Genomic DNA, 21,743 nt, shown 5'->3' with positions numbered 1-21,743 from the left:
CAAATAGAGCCTACCGGTCCGTCATTCAATCTATCGCACCCAAAGATAAGTGCATCTCTATATTCAAACGCCGCTTGTTTGTATCTGTTGTCTAAGTAACCTCGATAAGGTAACTTGGAATTGAGGTTCACGTGCTTTCACTTTTCTGCATAACTGCTCTAAATATGCATCTAATACGCAAATTTCAAGTCAGCTGTTCCAAATAAAGTGACCCTATTCGTAACGAAAATTATTTGCTTCAAACGTGGTGACAAAACTTGTCACAGTGGTCTAGTGGTTCAGGTGCTCGTCTTTGACTCTAAAATGGCAGGTTCAAATCCCACGATTAGGAGGGGTCGCATTTTCAATAGAAAGCAAACATTTTAGGCCCGTGTACTTAGAGTTCAAAATCATCATCATCATAATCAGCCTGACTACGCCCACTGCAGGGCAATGGCCTCCCCCATGTTTCGCCAGTCACCTCGGTCCTGTGTTTGCTGCTGCCACTTTATGCCCACCAATTAACTCTCGGCCCTGAGGCCCGAGTGGCCGCGAAGCAACTGACTGCAGTGGCGGTCAGATCTGTGCCGCACCAGAGCGTGCTAAGAATCTCTGGGTACGGACAGGCCGCCATGGAAATTGTAAGTTGGCAACTTTTAACGCTTGGGCGTTATCTAGTGGGAGTACTTAAATTTAGGTGCGCATTGAAGAAACCTAGGTGGTAAATATATCCGGAGCACTCCTCTCAGGCGTCCTTCATAATCACGTCATGGTTTTTGAACGTCAGACCTTTAGAATTATTATCAAACCTGTGGAGAAATAAGTGGAGATTATGCGACGATAATGAGTAGCCTGAGCCACTGCATCCTCTGTTGTCACCACTACGCCAACGATGACAGTAATGGTGGACGTTCTAATGGACGTCAGCCGCAATTTCCTGAAACAGATTGCCCATTAGCTGCTCGATAGGCAACGGCTAAAACATACGATTACGTGCGAGCGCGTCTTTAGCGACTGACTGAAAAATCAGTAGATAAAAAATGAACTCAGAGGAGGCTGACTCACTTTATCTCTCTTAGTAGCTGGTAAAGCCAGAGATGCGTTCTCAGCACTATCGTGAAATTGGGTCAAACTTGGCTCGAAACGCTCAGGTACCACCGTTAAATGAAGCAGTAGTGATAATTATCGTGGCTAAAATTTTACGAGCCTATGCCATTATAAGATTATGAGAGATGCTGTAGAGGAGGACTCAGGAAATTTTGACCATCGTTAACCTGCGCTGTCGTCGTGAAGCACACGAGCTTCAAGCGTTTCTTGCCCATCGAAGTGTGACCACCGCAGCCGGGATCGAACCCACAATCTTCGGGTTAGCAGCAGAACACTTCAACCACTGCTTCGGAGCTGAAATGAACCTGGTGAAAGCTGGAGGACGGCGAGGAACAAACATCAAGCCTAGGTTTCACTCGCCTCGCAAAAAAAAAAGGAAGAGCTTAACATTTGCTTCGCTTTTCAATGCAGCTTTTTTTTGCTTATCTTGACCTAGCAGAGTATACCAACGAGTAAAGTACGCAAGACTATGTCAATAAATAATATGAGCTAGGAAGCGCGTTCTACCAAAACGGCACTTTGCGTTACCAGTTAACAACGCCCTGGAGAACAGTGAAATCAACTGCCAAGAGTTAGGGTCGTCAGCGTTAACAACGTACCTCTTCCTATGTAATCTTGGCAATGGAGTCAGCATCCCTTGGAAACTTCGCACCTGTGGGCGGAAGCAGGTATGTGAACTACGTAGCACTACGTGACAGCAGCTGTCACACTGCGTCTTCAGACATTGCGCAAGGAATGGTAAAGCAAAAAAAAGTCAAGTCTAACTCAATACGTTCTTCCAGGCAGTCAACAAAAAAGTCCCTTCCTTCTTTCTTTATTTCTTTCTTTCTTTCTTTCTTTCTTTTTTTTTCTTTCTTTCTTTCTTTCTTTCTTCCTATCTATCTATTAATCTTTCTTTCTTTCTTTTGTTCTTTCTTTCTTTTTTTTTCATTCGATAAGTAGGCCATGGTTCCTGCATTACGAAACCTCGCCAGCGTCCCTTAATATAAAGCACCTCTCAAGAGCATTCAGCGATGCCGCCTTCTGCCACAATGCTCTTTTGGCGTCATTGTAGCTGTTACTTGGAAGACGTAACTCACCCAGACATCTTGCGAACAACTGCAGCGACCGTAGTCCCAACTTAAGTCACGCTTGTGTCGTAGCAGAGTATTATTTCCCCATGCTATTGCTTTCTAGCACCGAATGCGATCAGTGCTATCAAGAAAGAAGCCTGTCCTCTTTTTTTTTAGTATAACTAGCACTTAAGGAGATGGACATCAACGATTATGGCTTCGAGTGCTCTCTATGTCAGCAAAAACATACAAAGGAATGGAAATGGAGCAGCATTGTTTATTTATTACGACAAATGGTAACGACGTTTCTTTTCTTGCTACACGTAAAGACAGCCTACACAGTGAAGTTTCATTCTATTTGACAGCCACACATCCCTGATAATGGCTCGCGAAGGAAAGAAAAAACGCTGATCGTGGACACAAAAGTCAGAAAGTATGCAGTAGGAGAAGGTAATCACGTAGGAGGTATCTATGGTCCCTTTGAATGTACTGTAGGCTATTGGTACCGATGTCACAACTCGGTGCTATGTCAGTGTAAAGTCCCAAACTTACCACACGCGTGGCTTAGATAACCTGTTCCTCCTGCGGCAAGACACTTCGGAACAAATTCGCGTTTGTGCCTCAAGGAATAAAACCTGTATTTTGCGCCGTTCATTCCTTAATTGCATTTGAAGACTGGAAAGTATTAGTTTCCATTTCAAGACGTCGAGAGTGCCGTTGAACTTTGCCAGATATTCGAGAAACTACAGTGATTGTGAACAAAGTAAGAAAAAGGTTCGCACAAGACGCCAGCGAGAAATATCAGTGGCCTATTATAGGATTGAAAACAACGCAGACATATTCAAACTACGCGTATGCGTTCATGCAAATTGCCATGCTAACGACGCTATGCGACATAGCCGATTCATTCAATCTCTTTTGTGCTCAGTGCCATTGACAGCGGGTTGACACATGTGCCACGGGCCGCCCGTCACTGAGCCTACGCTCTAATCATTACATGTCTCTTTTGGTCTGGTTTCCAGATGTTTTCTCAACTCCAGTGTCATCAAACGTTTTTTTCGCGCTTGCACCTGCTGCCGAGCTTCACCATATGATCCGAAGCTATGTGATTATCTCAGCTATATTGTTGTTCGTGCATCCTGTCGCTGACGCACCTTCCTGTGCGACGTGCACAAGGAGCATCGCAGAAAAATGTTAAATCTCCTATACGTTCTTCTCTACATATTCTACCAGACTTCTGGCGTGTCCAGCGGTACCCGTTTCGTCATATTACTCGCTATGCTTTGAGTTTCTTTTTCCTCGCAGTGTTTTCAGCATTTTTCGAGCCGTAAAGACAGCCTATAGTACACTATCCTTTGCAGCAACCGTTTTCGTTCGACTTGTCAGCGTTCACACGAACGCCGTGCTTACAAATAGCGTTTTTGCTTCTTCCTCGCGACATTGCTCTTTTGGTTGCCTTCTAAAAATAGATAAAATGCCACAATGTTATTGGTAGTAGAAATATTGTGCAGTTATACGCACACGTACAAAAAGATTGCTGTAGGGATATCATTCTTTCTTCTTCGCTACCGGCCACACGTTTTTCTTTTAGTGGTGAAGCTCCTCTTAGTCTAATCTTCTCATACGTCACGCGTAACAGGCAAGAGACGAGAAAGAAAAGAAGGCAAAAAATATCTCCCAAACAGTACAAGAGATGGCTCTGTCTCATAGAAGTACATACAAATTGCAGTTTAGTCAGGATATTCTAGATGGCGCTGTACCGTTACTCTCGGATTGGCTGCTGCACGGGCTGTATCTGGGTACGCGAAGAACGAGTGCCTCTCTCATTCTCCTGGAAAGTCGCCGTACGTGGTGGATCATTGGTGGGGCGTGGACAAAGCAGAGTGGCAAGCGCGTTAAAGGCGCTTGCACTCGGATTTCTTGGATCGCGTCTCGTCGGTTGCAGCCGTGCGCCGTCTGCATTCTCGAATGCAATCGGACGCATGCATGGACGGACACACGGATGGATGGACGGATGGGCGCTTCGTCCCACTCATCATAATTCACTCCGTGGATATGCTGTGATTTTTAAATAAGAATATCGGGGTTTTACGTCCCAAAAGTACGATATGGTTGTGAGGAACGCTGTGTAGTGAAGGCTCCAGAATTTTTTACGATGCGGTGTTTTTTAAAGTGGACTGCCATCGCACAGTATGTGAGCTTCTAACATATTCCTACATTGAAATGCGATTGCTGCGGCCGGGCTCAAACCCGCCACCCGAGTATCTTAACCGTTGCGCCACCTCGGTGGAGCAGGTTGTCATTTTTAGGTGATACCACCATAGCATCACACCACATGTTTACCAGGTCTTTTTTTGTTTGTTTGTTTGTCTGTTTGTCTGGTTTCGCATTTTGTGTCTACATTGTCGGTATTTTTCTACTGATGCGAATGCGTTTTCTCAAGGTAAGTTTTTGATGTTATTCTATTGGGATTGTCACGTCTTGTCTTCAGGCAATCGCACGAAGTTTTCGGAACCGAAAAAGGTCCATATTTTTTTATCTCACTGTAGCGCTTTTTGTCAGAGAAAGTTCAATATTACGGGTGAAGAGCTCCTGCGCAGCTACAGAGGCGCATAAATGTTCTCCGGAATGCACAAACACTGTGAAAGTCTGTTAATACTGATTATTTCATTCTTTTAGGTTACTTATTCGCTTAACTGAACGCCGAAAATTTGACCCCTTAAAGAACATTACAAAACGCAGTTCTAGCGATGAGGACTAATGAAAGTCGTTTAGGAAAACAATCAAAGCAAAATAAAAATGGTTGATTCTATCACTTGGAAAGTTCCAACGCTTTCTTTACTAGACAATAAATGTAAAGAAAGCCAAAATTTCTTCTAAAAATGGCATTTGCTTCAACGCCGAAGTCCAACAAATGAACTCAACATACTTTACAAAAACCAACGCCAGTCTTAAAAAGCTGGAATAAAAAAAAGATAAAAGAAACACAAACGAAAAAAAATAACACGAGAGAACGCCAGGAAACAATATTATTGACGACAAAAGATGCTTTAAAACTTCGTTATGAAAACAACCGTGCACAAGATTCGTCCTGTAGCACTGAAACTTCATTAGCTAACTTTCAAAAGATAATTGGATAGATACTTTATACCATAAAAAAAGGAGCTTTATAATGAGATCATAAGTATTTATATGGAATAAGCAAGTTTCAGAAAGGAAAGAGTGGAAGTAAGGACAATTGGCGACAGAAAAAAAAGATTATTGGATTGGGTTTTGTTTCTTCAGAACCTTAATTCACGATCCCGGAAGTCCATGGACGTCCCTCTACAAAAGAATCTTGGAGTCGAGATCTACACGGCTTTTTCGTCCTTTTTCCCTCTCTTTGTATCGCTGATTCTCTCTTTCTTTCCTTCTTTCTTTCTTTCTTTCTTTATTACTTCCTTTCTTTCTTTCCTTCTTTCATTCTTTCTTTCTTTCCTTCCGTTCTTCTTTATTTCTTCCTATAACGTGGACACATTTTTTTTTCTCCTGCCCCTGAATTCATGGCGAAAAAAATATTGACCGTTCTTAAGGCATGAAAGTGTTACGTGCGATTCTGCTCAATTCCACTTACTACGTCTATGTATTTTTTAAAGCTGACAACAATGCAAATGCGTTACCTGCATTCAATCAATATTTCCTTCTCTTGCTTATTTGTATAAGGCTCATACGTTATCACACCACAGTATAGGCTTTAAACAAAATTATGTAGCCTTTATCTCTGCAATCATTGCCATAATTGGGGAATTCAACACCCTCCCTGGGTTTAAATTTTGCATTTTGCATTTGAATATTTTGTAGCGGCTGTATTTATGCTATGCGCCGGTGAAAATCACTCACACACACACACACACACGCGCGCGCGCGCGTGCGCGCACCCACACGCACGCACACGCCCCGCCGTGGTGGTCTAGTGGCTAAGATACTCGGCTGCTGACACGCAGGTCCCGGGTTCGAATCCCGGCTGCGGCGGTTGCATTTCCAATGGAGGCGGAAGTGTTGTAGGCCCGTGTGCTCAGATTTAGGTGCACGTTAAAGAGCCCCAGGTGGTCGAAATTGCCGAAGCTCTCCAGTACGGAGCCTCTCATAATCATATCGTGGTTTTGGGGCGTTAAACCTCACAAATCAATCAAATCAATCAATCACACACACGCACACACACACATACATGCACACGCATACAAACACATGCATGAACACACTTCATGCCCTTCCCACGAACAAGAATAAGAAAGTTTCTGGCTCCACCCCACTCGTTAAACCGCTCACGTACACTTTGCTACATTCTGCTACTTCGAGGACAGCCGACCTCCTCGCCTCAAAAAGGTCACGCGCGGCCTGCGAGGGATACCTGAGAATAGTCGAAGGACCACGCTCGATCCCAGATCAGCTGGATAGTAGAACGCTCTCTGATTTTCTTATTTCGCCATCTCTTCGAATGTCGCCCGTGATTCTGCTCGGTCTAGACCACCATTATCATAACGAGAGAAAAAAAAAGAGGGCTGCTGTATATTTTCAGTATCATGATTGATTTGGCAAAGCTAAAACGTTCCCACGTACGTAGGTCCCCGCATGGGCCAGTAATGGGACTCTCCGTGCGCAGAGACCCTCAATTCTGCCGAGTAAGCGCAGTCACGGCTAAAAAAGCACGTCTCGGGCCTAGCACACCCTGGGAATAACCTGGTTGAACAGCCAGGCTCGAAGAAATGTGGCGATGGGTGTCCCGTTCCCAAGTGGTTATAAAGAACACTCGCTGAACACGGCGGCTCCATCTGAGACCAGTCGTGAAGCACACTGACCATGCGTATACGCTTCCGTTTCCAACGCAATCCAGCTGTGCATTCTGATTACGGACGTCTTCTCGCTACTTTTCATTCAGGATCTTTTTTTAGGCCGTCTGTTTTGTCACAAGCACGGTATACGTGTGTGACTACACTCAGTGCTGCGTTCGCCATTGTGTGTGTCACTTTTGCCCTCCGCGCACGGAAGTGCAACTTGCTTTCAGTCTCTATGCTTTCCGTCATGCCTTCCTTTTCTCCTACCTTCCCTATCTTCAATCTTGCTCTGCGTCTTCCCGGCACCAACATCTTTGCAGTGGCTGACAATGAAATGAAAGGATTGATTGATATGTGGGGTTTAACGTCCCAAAACCACCATATGATTATGAGAGACGCCGTAGTGGAGGGCTCCGGAAATTTCGACCACCTGGGGTTCTTTAACGTGCACCCAAATCTGAGCACACGGGCTTACAACATTTCCGCCTCCATCGGAAATGCAGCCGCCGTAGCCGGGATTTGAACCCGCGACCTGCGGGTCAGCAGCCGAGTACCTTAGCCACTAGACCACCGCGGCGGGGCAATGAAATGAAAGGAGAACAAGTTTACTTATTCCTAGTGTGTTTTGCGAAGGGCGGTGTTGCGCTACACTCAGTGCTTCTGTAAAAAACTTAAAACTTCTGTAAATGCACTGCTGCGGCAGAAAAATTGAGCATTTTATTCCTCGTGAAAATAAATTTTTCGCGACACAGATGGTGAGCCATTTCTTGCTGCCAAGTTTTAAGGCTTATCGCAAAAACACAAAAAAAAACCAAGGACACAAAGTACGACATCAGGCCTAACCTTTATAACAAGTCTCACCTTTATAAATCTAGCCAAGGCGATTCGTAGACAAAAACCCTCTTATTCTTTTCTGGCTACTTCTCGGCCGACTGTAGTGGCTATAATTTTGTCTCGAGAACAGTACCGGGGCAATAAGTTTTAGATGCGAAGCATCTTATGGGCGAGCTGAATCTGTCTGGTGTGCGACCACCCTTACAGCGAATGCACGTGCTACTTTAGAAACTTCTGAGCACACTCGTCTACGTTGAATACCGACGTCACAGCTCAGATGCGTACGTAGGACAATTCTTACGTGTACGTCATGCCCTCATTCACTGGGCTCGCTCCCGGAAGGAAGGCAAAGCGGCGTTCATCTAGAAATTTGACCCATTTCCGCAGTGCGTAGCGTTGCAAATTGTGACACACGTGATCGTGAATGGCCCATGTACGCATTGCTCTTCTCAGCTTGAAATTGTCTAACCAGGCGAGTGGCCCTTTGAACACTAAAAATTCGCAGCGTGCGCTTCAAATGAAAGTGGACTTTGGATCCCTGTGTCCAATCAGAGCCTTCTGTCCCTCTTTGCCCATTAACAGCGATCGGCATGTTCCAGTAGAAAACGCCTGTTCATTACTGCTTGTTTTGCGCCTTCTTATGCAGGTTTCTCTCCAGCGCAATGCCGCGATGACCGCCAGCGTCACCACCGACACCAGTGTAAGCGTTAGCACCCACTACTTTGCATTCGCACATGCCTCCATTTAGCGGCAGATGGTGTAATTTTGTTGTAAGTCACTTCCTTATTGTTTGAAAGATTCATATTCAATTCTTCAAGCCCACAACAAGGACGTTCCTCACACCTCGAGACGAACTGAACAATTTTGGCATACAGCTCCAAAAGATGCGAGAAATTAATACCATTCGCAGCTTCTTCCTACCGAAAAATGCATTTGATGATTAGTAAGGCATCAGTACATGTATTGCCCCATACTACTGATTACAAAGCTCGAGCTCCGTGCTATCTCAAGCTTGCAACGTAATTACCCTCTTCCAAAAAAAAACGAAAGGGAATGTCAACATTTTTCTGAATCTCACACGCTCTGAGTGTGCCGTGGGCGCGTTTCTCTGATTTGTTTTCAAATTACTCGACATCAAGAACAACAGAGCACTACCAAGATAATTTTCAACATCACAATTTTCAAACGGTTAAATGAAGCGTCCTCCTCTTCAACAGGTTATTACCTACTGGGTTAAACAAACGCTTGTTAACGCTGTATCAATGTGCCTTGGAACTTGTCCAATGAATTTTTACACCGGCACAATTTGCACCTCTTTATTAGGCCGTGCTGCCTTGATATTCATACCCAACTATTACATTTTTAATATAGAAACGTTGTCCTTGCTCGTTTCTAGTAAAATATCAATCACGGTGCGCTCGACAATGTCTGTTAATACTATGCGAAAACGTCAATCAGAACTATCAGATATACAAGGCTTTGATATCTGTTATGATGGATTAGTGTTGTGTCTAATAAACGCAAACCAACTCTTGAAATTTTATTCTTCCGTGAAGAACACGGTATATTTTTGTTTTCTGTAAAGCATTCATGTCCGCTTTTTATTTTCACCGAGAAGCTCATAATTATCGGAAACTCACATGATTCAAGACATTGGTTCAGCACACTTGCAAACGACCGTTATTACATGGGCTGCGATGTATGTGTCTACTATCTAACAAGCATCTACTCGGCTTATCTGCGCAGTCTGTGCTCGGAATACGCGGCTCTCTGGCTTTGTGAAAAATAAACCATCAAAATGAAAACTAGACTTGAAAGACGTAGTGCGAGCTTAAAAGACCGAGAACGAAGATGAGATGTGTTTCTAGCTTGTAGCACAATTTTAAAGTAACCATGCACTGGCTAGCCTAATATTGACCCGAGACTGCGTGTGAACGACAACGATGATGTGGGGATTTAGCAGACACCATGTACTGGGCCTCTGGCTTGACTCAACAACAAAGAAGACAATCTTGCGGCTTAGCTGTTGAAAACACGCTGCTTTCGCTGCCTCAAGGCATACTTGTGCTTTGTTCGCGTTGTACTGCGACACTGGTGGAGGTGCTGGCCCGCGACACCACCTGATGCTCCACACTCCCACGGGGAGCCGTTCATCCTGTCCAGAAGCACTTGTCGACACTCCCGTGCATCGCTTCAGTCGTCGCTTGCGAAGCCTCCCTCCAGAGTTCACCCCCTCGCAGGAACACTCTACAAGGCAGCGCTCACATCTACCAATGGCAACCGCCAGTCCACAACAGTTACTACGAGACAGCAGTCCACCAACCCCATCTCAGGTAACCTTTTTTTCACCGCTGGTGCCTGATCGCTTAGGTGGTGGAGCACATGAAGACGTCGAAGACTGGCTTGATCACTATGAACGTGTCGCCAACACCAACCAGTGGTCTCTTGAACAAAGGCTTTCCCGCGCCTATTTCTATCTCGACGACAGTGCTCGTACTTGGTACGAGAACAGAGAAGGCAGTTTGTCAACATGGAGTGACTTTAAAAGAGGGTTGATTGACACATTTGCCGATGTTGACCGGCGCGAACGTGAGCAACATATGCTCGAGCTACGGGTTCAGAAACCCAATGAAACGGTCGCAATGTTCGCTGAGGACATGGCCCGTCTCTTCCGTAAAGCTGACCCGCACATGACCGACGACAAAAAGTTACGCTACCTCATGCATGGCGTTAAAGAGCAATTGTTCGCCGGTCTTTTGCGGAACCCGCCAAGCACCATCACAGACTTCATCAAAAAAGCTACGGCTATCGAGCGGGCGCTTCACCTACGATGCCGACAATACGATCGCCTGTCCAGCAGCACCCACATTCAACTCGCCGCTACGACATCTGATAATCACAGCTCGTTACGCGATTTAATACGAGAGATTGTTCGCGAAGAGCTGCTGAAGCTGCGGACTCGGGTCACGGAACCACCCACGGCGTCTGTCGCTGAAGTCGTCCGCGAAGAAATACGCCGAGCGTTTTCGGCAGCTGATCCTACTCACGATCAGCGACCCATGAGCTACGCAGCCGCGCGTCGCCGCCCGCCGCCCGTTCCGCCGTCGTACCGCCAGCCATCGACAGCCGTTCCTTGGTCGCCACCGCAAGAACAGACACCGCGGCGCCCTTCCGTCGTGCCACCGTACGAAATGCTGCCGTACGAAGAGCCGTCTCCCAACGAGACACGGCATTTACAACATTATGAGCCGTTGCGGCGTCCACAGCTTCGTAAAACAGACGTCTGGCGCACCGTGCATAAACGTCCACTTTGTTTTACCTGCGGAGGTGTCGGCCACATTTCTCGTCATTGCTGGCACCGCGTCGACACGTTTCGACCTCTTCAGCAATGGTCTGACGATCGACGCCCCAACGACGACTACCCACCACGCCGGAACGCTGATTCTCAACGACCTTCCTTGTCTCGGTTCCATTTTGACAACCGCCGTGCCAACAATGACGACAGTGAGCCTAATTACCAGCCAGGTTTGGGACGTCGACCACGTTCTCCGTCTCCGGCATATTCGCCTTCGTCGCGCCACCGCTCTACAGCCGACGCCAGCGGAAGGAGGTCACCAAGTCCACGCCGGGGAAACTGAAGGCGGCGACCTCCGGGGGTGAGGTTGCAGGCCGCCAAGGCGACGAAAAAAGGCCCCCGTTACTCTTACCACAGGACGCCGTAAAGCCGACTAGTTGTAACGTTGACGAAACTGTGACCACAGATCTTACCGTTTTCGTAGACGGACAGCAAGTAACAGCCTTAGTTGACACCGGTGCCGACTTTTCTATCATAAGTGAAAACCTTGCCGTGCGCCTAAAGAAAGTGAAGACTACGTGGACGGGACCTCACCTGAGGACAGCAGGCGGCCAGCTGTTGATGCCTGTCGGAAGGTGTACAGCGAGACTCGGCATCGGCAGCTCTTCTTTCGTGGCGACGTTTGTCATCCTCACCTCATGTTGCAAGGACCTGATCATAGGGATGGACTTCTTAAGAGAATATGGTGCCGTCATCAACATCCCGGACCGTTCAATTACGTTCCGCAACATCCCTGGTTTGGTTTACTGTTCAGACGCAATACGTAACGCTTTACGTATAATTGATGATGATGTGGTCGTCCCGCCACGGTCATGCACTCTTGTTTCGGTGGAAGGGCACAAAGCGTTTGATGGCGAAGGCATTGCCGACCAAATTGGCTCGCTGCTATTTAGCCATGGCATTTCGGTCGCACGAGGTATCGTCCGTCTCACTGGTGGCCGCACGAATTTACTTTTGACCAACTTCAGTACTGAGCGCCGGCACCTTCCGAAGGGCACAGCTATCGCTTCTTACGACAATATCGTAGACATGCGAGGCAGTTTATGTTTATCGGTATTAGACGAAGTGCCTAATTAAGAACCAGAACCCGTTCTCGATGTTAGTCCCACTCTGTTAGAGGATGACCGACAGAGACTTCTTCAGCTACTAGCCGAATTCCACGACTGCTTTTCATCGACCTCACGAGTTGGTCGAACACCTTTGACAAAGCATCGAATAATCACCGAGGACACGGCGAGACCTATTCACCAGAACCCTTATCGTGTAGCCTTAAAGGAACGCGAAGCCATACAACAACAAGTCGCGAAATGCTTGAAGATTATGTAATTCAACCGTCACAAAGCCCCTGGGCATCGCCTGTAGTGCTAGTAAAGAAAAAAGACGGCACGCTGCGTTTTTGCGTGGACTACAGGAAGCTGAATCGGGTGACCAAAAAAGATGTGTACCCGCTCCCACGTATTGATGACTCCCTTGACAGACTTCGGCACGCTCGCTACTTTTCTTCCATGGACTTGAGGAGTGGATACTGGCAGATCGAGGTAGACCCAAGAGACCGAGAGAAAACCGCTTTTGTGACGCCAGATGGTTTATACGAATTTAAAGTCTTGCCTTTCGGTTTGTGCTCCGCACCCGCAACATTTCAAAGGCTTATGGACACGGTACTTTCGGGATTGAAGTGGAAGACGTGCCTAGTCTATCTGGACGATGTTGTAGTATTTTCAACAACTTTTGACGAGCATCTCCAAAGGCTGGAAGTTGTTTTACGTGCCATACGGTCTGCGGGCCTAACATTGAAACCGGAAAAGTGTCCTTTCTGTTTCCACGAACTTCAGTTTCTCGGTCACGTCGTCAGTAACGCAGGCATCCGACCCGATCCTGGAAAAATTGCCGCTGTCGCACGGTTCCCAGTACCCTCCAATAAGAAGGCTGTCAGACGCTTCCTGGGCCTTTGTGCCTATTATCGCCGATTTATTGCAGACTTTGCCCGCATCGCGTCGCCACTAACTCGTCTCACAAGAGACGACGTTGCCTTTGAGTGGAACGAAGAACAGGAGGCTGCCTTTAATGACCTGCGTCAACGTCTTCAAACACCCCAGTGCTTGCCCACTTCGATGAAGAAGCCCCGACGATGCTTCACACAGACGCGAGCAATGTTGGTCTGGGAGCTGTGCTTGTGCAGCAGCAAGAGGGCACAGAAAAGGTAATCGCTTACGCAAGCAGAACGTTAACACGTGCCGAAGCTAATTACTCTACAACTGAGAAGGAATGTCTCGCCGTGGTATGGGCGGTTTTAAAATTTCGCCCGTATTTATATGGCCGCCCCTTCAAAGTAATTAGTGACCACCACTCATTGTGCTGGTTAACAAGTCTAAAAGACCCTACCGGGCGATTAGTGCGTTGGAGTCTCAGGCTGCAAGAATTTGATATTGTAGTCGTACACAAGTCAGGCAAGCGACATATGGACGCCGACTGTCTGTCCCGTTCACCCATCGAGTCGGCAACCCTACCTGAAGAGGACGAAATGGCATTTCTCGGTGTCCTCGACACGACCGCCATTGCGCAGCAACAACGTGACGACGCTGAGTTGCTTGGCCTAATTAACTACTTGGATGGCAGATCTCAGAAGGCGCCAAGAGTTTTCGCAAGAGTGTTGTCATCATTTTGTTTACGGGACGGAGTACTCTACAAAAGAAACTTTTCGCCTACGGGATCCGCCTATCTGCTCGTCATCCCAGCAACCCTTCGTACCGAAGTACTCAAAGCATGCCACAACGAGATGAGCTCTGGCCATTTGGGTTACACGAGAACGTTGGCCAGAATACAGAAAAGTATTACTGGCCGAGTCTAACCACAGCCGTGAAGCACCACGTTCGTACCTGTCTCGACTGCCAGCGACGCAAGTCACCACCGACTAAACCAGCTGGCCTCCTGCAACCCGTACAGGTCCCAACAGCTCCATTCTACCAGATCGGCAAGGACATTTTGGGCCCACTGCCTACTTCTACTGCAGGGAACCGCTGGGTTATCGTCGCGACGGATTGTCTGACCCGTTATGCTGAGACGAAGGCTATCCAGAGAGGTACAGCAGCAGAGGTGGCAAGATTTTTCATCGAGAACATTGTACTGAGGCATGGTGCACCAACCGTCGTGATCACAGACAGAGGAGCCGCATTTATGGCAGCTCTTTTGGATCACGTCCTCGTGCTGAGCGGAACAGCGCATCGTAAGACCACCGCCTACCACCCACAAACGAATGGACTGACAGAGCGTCTAAACGAAACCATTGAAGACATGCTTTCGATGTACGTAGACGTTGAACACAAAAAATGGGATGAAATCTTGCCGTACATAACGTTTGCGTACAATACGGCAAAGCAAGAAACGACGCGCCTGACCCCGTTCAGCCTCGTTCATGGACGAGAAGTACGAACTATGTTAGATGCGACATCAACCCATACGCCAACACGTTTACGGAACGCGCGGAAGAAGCTAGGCAACTTGCACGTTTACGGATCCGCCAGCAACAAGAGCACGATGCAGACCGCTACAATGCTCACCGCAGAACAGTCGTCTATCAAACTGGCGACAAAGTATGGGTTTGGACACCCGTACGAAAACGAGGACTTTCCGAAAAGCTTTTAAGAAGATACTTTGGGCCTTACCGAGTACTGCGACAACTGAGTGAGGTTACTTACGAAGTTGTTCCCGACGGTTCGTGTAGTACCAATCGTCGCCAGCCCCATCCTGAACTCGTTCACGTAGTGCGCATGAAGCCTTACGTCAGCGAGTGATTGCGTGAGACTTTTCTTTAAAAAAACTGCATTATTGACTTCGCATCGGGCTCTTTGAGAGGGAAGCAAATGACCCGAGACTGCGTGTGAACGACAACGATGATGTGGGGATTTAGCAGACACCATGTAGTGGGCCTCTGGCTTGACTCAACAACAAAGAAGACAATCTTGCGGTTTAGCTGTTGAAAACACGCTGCTTTCGCTGCCTCAAGGCGTACTTGTGCTTTGTTCGCGTTTTACTGCGACAATATAACGTACTGTTAAGGGGTAACTAAAATTTTTTCAGCGCAAGTCGTTGCGAGCTCACGACGACAGCCGATTTCGGAGTCGTTTTAAGAAGGAGCTTAAGTGGTGCATGAGAGAATTTGGGCACCTTTTTGGCAACATGGGCTACAACTTCTCGCTTAGAAAGCGGAACATACCATACTACGAAATAAAAATAAAATTGGCGTAATACACGACATGTAGAAGATCACAAGATGTCGAGAAACAGTACAATCCAACGGCACATGTGTGAACCTATTCTATTTTGTGTTCTAGTAAACAAACCATGTTTTCAGGTTCACTCTGTTTCACACTTTAGGAATCACGTGGAAATGCACTCCACATTTTACATTAAGTATGAAACAGCCTGTACACGTACACATACAAAATGAAATCGTTTATACACCGTGTCATACACAGAGACAACACCTAAGATATTTGCATATAACTTTAAACACACCTTGAAAGCATTCTGAAATACTGAATACATGACTATACTAATGTTACGTAACTTTTCTTGAAGTCATCCTAATAATCCCACTAAATAATTGTGTCATGTTGATACCTACTACGTGTAGATTTATTGGCTATTAGGTAACAAAAAGAGTTTCTCTCAGCAAGTTTTCTTGAACTTCTTTATGACTGGTTGGCTATCACTTCTCTACTCTAGATTGTTGTGGCATTTTTTCTCAGTATGTTTCCTTTCTGTATGAACGAGCAAGTCTAAAGGTACGATTTTTTCGTTCAGAGTGAAAGCACGAGCACATAATAATAAGAAGCAGGGATGACATCAACGTGATGTTTTGTTCGTTATAATGTACGCAAATAATATGTGTCATCTTCATTCATAGTCATTCGTATTTTTTGTTTTTGTTTGTGCAGGGCCAAGTTGCTTGCGCCAGTCCTGGGGCTCATTCGCCCAACGACGAGTGAGACCACCCAAGATAGGCGATTTGCCGCGGTGAGTCTGCCCTTCAATCTGGATGTATACAATCTGCCTCCTAGGAGCAATGCAGTATCGCTGGTTCCGCGAAGTTTTCTTTTTACTACCTCAATTCTTTTCTCTATTTCATGTTCCGAAGTAGTGATAAAACTAGTATGTCACTACGATGTCGGAAATGCACCGAATATTTCTTCCATATGAGCATTGCAACACGCTATGTTCATTTGTGACCAATCAAAATGTTTGTATAAAAGGAACAAAAGTAAAGATGTACCGGCACTAGTGCAATCAGTATTGTGGTTCTATTTTTCAACATACAGCGTTGTGTATATTATTGCTTATCCATCCAGTTTAAAGTATTTTTAGGGGAGGCTCAAGAGTTAAATTATAATTATACACTGAACTTTCGTTCAATGTTTGAATATGTGAACGTACTGTATAAGTGTGACCTTCACTCTTAACCACAACGAAAACATCTTAGCGACCACGGCCAGATATTTCCGCGCGTACTGCCTTTGCTGTCACCATCATATTGCCATTGTTATCCAGTGTGCAAAATTTTACCTTTCCCTTCACTTAACCAGCTAGTTATCAACTGACTAATAAAATTATTACTGCGCACATGCTTAGTTTTGTGAATTGGCTGCGAAATAGGTGCAATGATGACGAGCAAAACGCCGAGATAAATGAATGTGTCCACAACTTTTGTAAATACACCCTTATCGATAATCGTCACGTTGTTATTGAAAATTTGCTGCATTGCAGTTTTTTTACTTGTGTTAATTCATTTGCGTGGTGGTTTCAAATAATAATTATTTCACTTCATACCTCTTATGTGCATTGTAACAAAATAAAAAAAATTAGGGGCAGGCATATTGAAGAAGCGGATGCAATATTAAATTTTTTTTCTAGTAGGTAGTAGCGACGAGAAACGAAGCCTGCATAGAGAGTCCGTGTGTTATCACAAGCAAATATACAACACTACTGGCCTGCTAAGCGTTGTTTTCTTTTAAGAAGTGTGATCTTAAATTAGAGGAAAACCAAGAACCTTGACCGGCAGGACCTGGCTTTTTGGATAATATTGAAGGCTTAACAAAAACGTAAGTGTATTGTGATTATTTAGGCAATAATGATTAGCGGCTTTAACACAGCGGTCACTCAAGAACGTAGGGTAAATGATGTTAAGGTGGAGTCCTTGCTTTGTACTAGCTAACCGGTGGATCATGAGAACCGGTGTCTGATTAGGTATATCAGCTCCGGACCAATGTTGCAGATTTCTTTTAGCGCATGTGTTTCCCAAGTGTACCACAAAACTGCTATCTCGAATGCGTCTTGTTGCACGTGGTGTGTTCATTTGTGGTGAATGTGACTTGGTTTTGGTGAATAATATATGTAGCTTATAATCACAGACAAAATAGTAAAACGAAAATAATGCATGTGAAGACTATTTTTTAGCGTAGTACATGCTCGAAATATGATCAACATATCAAGGAGCACAGGTTCAAGGAACAACCAAATAAAGCATACTTCTCTTTACTGAGACCATCATCGCGACAATGTAACTTGCAAGATTGCTTTACCTAACGTCTTGTGACAATGCGTGCAGCACACTTTACAGGGGCACTTGCACATTTTTCGGGTTTGTTTGACGTGACGCCCGTATTAACGACTTCAGGTGCGGGAAGCTTGTCGTCCGTAAAAGCACCTAAAGCTTCACTTTCAGAAGAAACAGTCCAATGTCGATGAGTCAGATAAAAGTAACAAATTTGGCAATGATTCTGCGAACAGCGTGTTACGTGAATTTAATGAGAAAGCAACTATATTTTTCAGTTGATATTCAATGGAAAATATTCTGCGGAATTTTCGTGAGGGAGTTATCTTCAATTTTCAGTCAACGTGCGCACGATCCCTCCAAGCGGAAAAGCTCTAAAGCACATTAGGTCTTGGTACAGCTGCAGGATGATACTGTAACGGACAATTAAAGGCACACTTCAGTGAAATAAAGTACTTGGGGTGAACTTCCGCCTAAGATACAAACAAGTCAAAGAAAGTCTGTCAAAGAAAGTCTTCAGATGGCAGTCTCTTCTCATTCCTTCCCCTTTTGTTATCCTCTTGTTTCTCGTGTTTGTCACATGTGGCACTTAGCTGATGTTGCTTGGCTCGTGCTAGCACGTGCTACTTGCCGAATTTGTGATCTGTTTCCCAAGTACGCCGTCCACAATCCAGAAGGCGTAAGGATACGACAGCGCGCACTGTTTGGGCGTGGCTTAACTGTGCTGTTATGATGGTTTCTCAGCAATTCTAAACAACTCAAAAAGTTTCTGGAGTTCTCAATGAAAATTTCAAGCAAGAATAGCAGCTAGTGTTTTAATGCGGGCATGATAGTATGGTTTCTTTAAATAACACTGTGGTGCTTAAGAATGGGGCACGAGCGTGGCACATGAAATGCATATGTGCAAATTTTAGGCATCACTCATATCGCCGTTTCCCTGCGCCAGAATATTATCCCAAGAAGAGCCCTTTACTCTACTGTGGATCATTTGTTCTTTGATTACACTCTAAACGGCCTATTCGCTGCCCTGCCTATCACGCAGCAAAGAGAATCGTGTGAAAAAGCAAAGTACTAATAAAAATTCCTACCAGAATGTGTGCTGACAAGCTTGCTCATTGAAGTGTTATCGATGAAGGTAAACGCAGCACGAGAAACAAAAGTTTAGATAATAATTTAAAATCAACAAGTACGCTACATTCTTTCTTTTAGCTTTATCTACGTGAATATTTATTTCACACTGAATAGGAATTACACCATTGAGTCCAAGTTTTAAATTTTCACGTGAACAGTAATGCAATTTGTTCTGGCAATTCTGACATCGAGAGCGCTATCAAACGACGTCGAGAGTTTCTTCCGATTACTTTTTGGAGAGGATTGAGTACATAATTTTAACAGTTGTTGAAACAAGGTAGTGGGCAGTCAACAATGCCTAAAAGATTGTTGCGGCCACAACTTTTTTTTTACCTTTGACAGTCACAAAGTATAAATTATTAAAAAAACACACAAAACAGGTGTTTCAGTTCTCACCTGAAAGCCAAAACGTCTGTTCTTTTTTTTTAATTGCTACATTTATTGTCGCTGTCTTCACATTTCATCAAGACCGCACGAACTTCCGCTCAACTTCATACTTTTTTAGCCATTACAAATATTCTCTTACTTTGTATCATTGAGAGAAATGCTCTCGCAATGCACCCGACACAATCAAAGCACCTTACCGAAATCTGTTATTGAAGATATTGGCTGCGATGACCCTGATATCGTAGTTTTCTGACCAAAAGAAAGGCCGCTTCCCCAGGGATGCTTTCTTAATACAGGCCGCCAACGTGTTTCTCCAGTGCTTTCTCACGCTTTGTTCGCAGCGGTCACTAGCACTCTCTGCAACTTACATACCGAAAATGGAGTGCTTTTTTTTTTTGCTTCTCCCGCCGTTATACTTTCGGGAATACACCGAGCATTGTGTATCAAAAAAGGAAAACGTTTCGAATAACGTTGACCTCGTATATCGCTGAAGCGTGGTTGAGCCACGAAGAAAAGCAGCGCACCTCGAGGCATATAGTACAATGTGTTATGGTGTACTGATCCCCGTCGTAGTGTATCTCCCCTCTCGTGTTTTGAGAGATATATCTGAGGCGTCCACGCCTTCTTTTTCGCTTTCTGAAATAGTTATTTGCTTGGTATGATGAAAAAGCCTACCATAGTCTTCTATTTCTTTCTTTCCCTCTTTCTTTCTTTCTTTCTCTCTTTCTTTTATTACCACATCTTCCTGATAGCGGTTGTTCTAGTTGAACACATGAGTGGCCTTTCTTGTGGCGCCCCCTTTTTTTTCGTCAATGCACGCTCATTTTCTTGACGTACGAGGTTTGACAGAGTGTCACTTCTTCCGAAATAGCTGGAAAAAGGTGATGCTTCTCTTAGAAAGTACCATATTTTATATTGAAGTAGGTGTCGCAGAAGGCACACTATTTTTTTTTCTTGCTCGTTCGAAGTTGTGAAACCGAGAAGAAATTGATTGGCGGTTCTTATTCGCACTTCGATTTCGTGGTACGCGGATCTGAAGCCTGAGACTTCGTTTCAAGTACGCGTACATCAAATATGCTTAACATTATTGTTTGTAGTGAACATATGTGAGCGTGTAATATGCACCGAAAATGTTGCTGCTTCAAATGAGTCCGCGATTGCTTTAAATCTATGTGTGGATAAAAAGCTTTATTGTGCTCGCTTTAGTGCGTGATGAGTGCTGCAACATGAAAATTGAGAGGCTCTGAAGGGCCAATTTCTTTGCCAGATTTTCTTTCAACAAGCAAACAGAGCTAAAATTGTTACAAATACTATTTTCCTAATTATAATCTTTTATTATATCTGCGACACCATCGTTATTAACAGTGTAATGATGGCACTTGCGTATAAGCTAGCAGAATTTGTCATACTTCAATAAATATTTAATGTACCTTTCTGCCTTCTTCAGGGCGGAAAGTGTATGAGGCCTCAAGCATATATGAAATATGAATGTTTCAGGTTTTTTTCGAAATGCTGAATCCTAGAGGTTTTTTGCGGTTTAACGAAACACGCATTCTTTGTTACTAACGCAAACATTCTTTGCATTATCATTATATAGGCGCCAGCAGCAACTATGTGGATGCGGGCTCTCATTGGAAGTTCCTGGAGGCGCATATTTCCGTAGAGCTCCTGCGCACGCCCAACAAAAAAAAAGCGTAATGTAAAAAAACTGCATGTCCACACGCAAAGTTATTTCAATTACAGCATGACTTCTGAACTTTGCCGCGAGCAAACATTACTCTTTATTGACATTTGAGCTGACATCTGTTCGGAGCATAAGCGTACAGATTGCGTTAATATGTAGTTCATGAGATTTCGAACAACGGTAACTCAACATTTACAATTAAAATTTTTCAAGTGTAAACCAACAAAGAAAGGTTGCCATGTAACACTTTGTCCAACTTCGATTTCAGCATATGCAGTTACGAGCGCATGATGAAATCTATGTGACGCGTTGCGATAACATATGAACATGTTGTCATGTATAGATTTTGCGCCCCTACACGTCATGTTTTGAAAGCACATGCACAATCACATGAAGCTGCCATAGCTTAGCTATCAAGTTGTCGCACTGCCGGTTTGACTCGTATAGGGACGCCAGCCGCTTTTCTAAGTGGGCGATATACAATAAAACACGTGTACAGAGGATGAGAAGGGCGTTAAAGAAGCTTAGGAGTTAAAGAAGCTTAGCTCAAAGTGCTATGTTGGAGTGATAAAAACTACCAATAACTGTTTTAAATTATAAGACGTTTTAGGTACAAATTAGTACATGAACCTTCTATTTTCTTTTTCTGTATTTTGTCGGTGTCCAAGTTTCCTTCTATTCTTCGTATATGCAAAGCATGAAATGTACTAAGAACGTGCTATTTTCCCCCCTCCGCTTGCGGCGTTTCATCCACCAACAGAAAATATATACGCTTACTGCCCTTTCTTTCCTGCCAAACAGTTCATAATTTACGCAGGAACGCTGTTTGAAATGTCAATTCTCTCTACGT

General features: G+C 44.8%; 1 protein-coding gene across 1 annotated transcript in view; it reads left to right on the top strand.

Annotated features, from left to right (window-relative positions):
• The window catches only part of LOC142802848 (calcium/calmodulin-dependent protein kinase kinase 1-like), a 114,860-nt gene that overhangs the window by 23,338 nt on the left and 69,779 nt on the right, over positions 1-21,743 (top strand). Inside the window, exon 2 of the mRNA XM_075887907.1 lies at positions 16,079-16,157. Within this exon, the coding sequence (XP_075744022.1) occupies positions 16,079-16,157 (79 nt within the window). The remainder of the gene's footprint in view (positions 1-16,078; positions 16,158-21,743) is intronic.

The sequence above is a fragment of the Rhipicephalus microplus genome, chromosome 3, assembly GCF_043290135.1.
Source record: "Rhipicephalus microplus isolate Deutch F79 chromosome 3, USDA_Rmic, whole genome shotgun sequence".
Lineage (NCBI taxonomy): Eukaryota > Metazoa > Arthropoda > Arachnida > Ixodida > Ixodidae > Rhipicephalus > Rhipicephalus microplus.
Note: the sequence above shows the minus strand (reverse complement) of the source record. Positions and strands in the feature narration are given on the sequence as shown.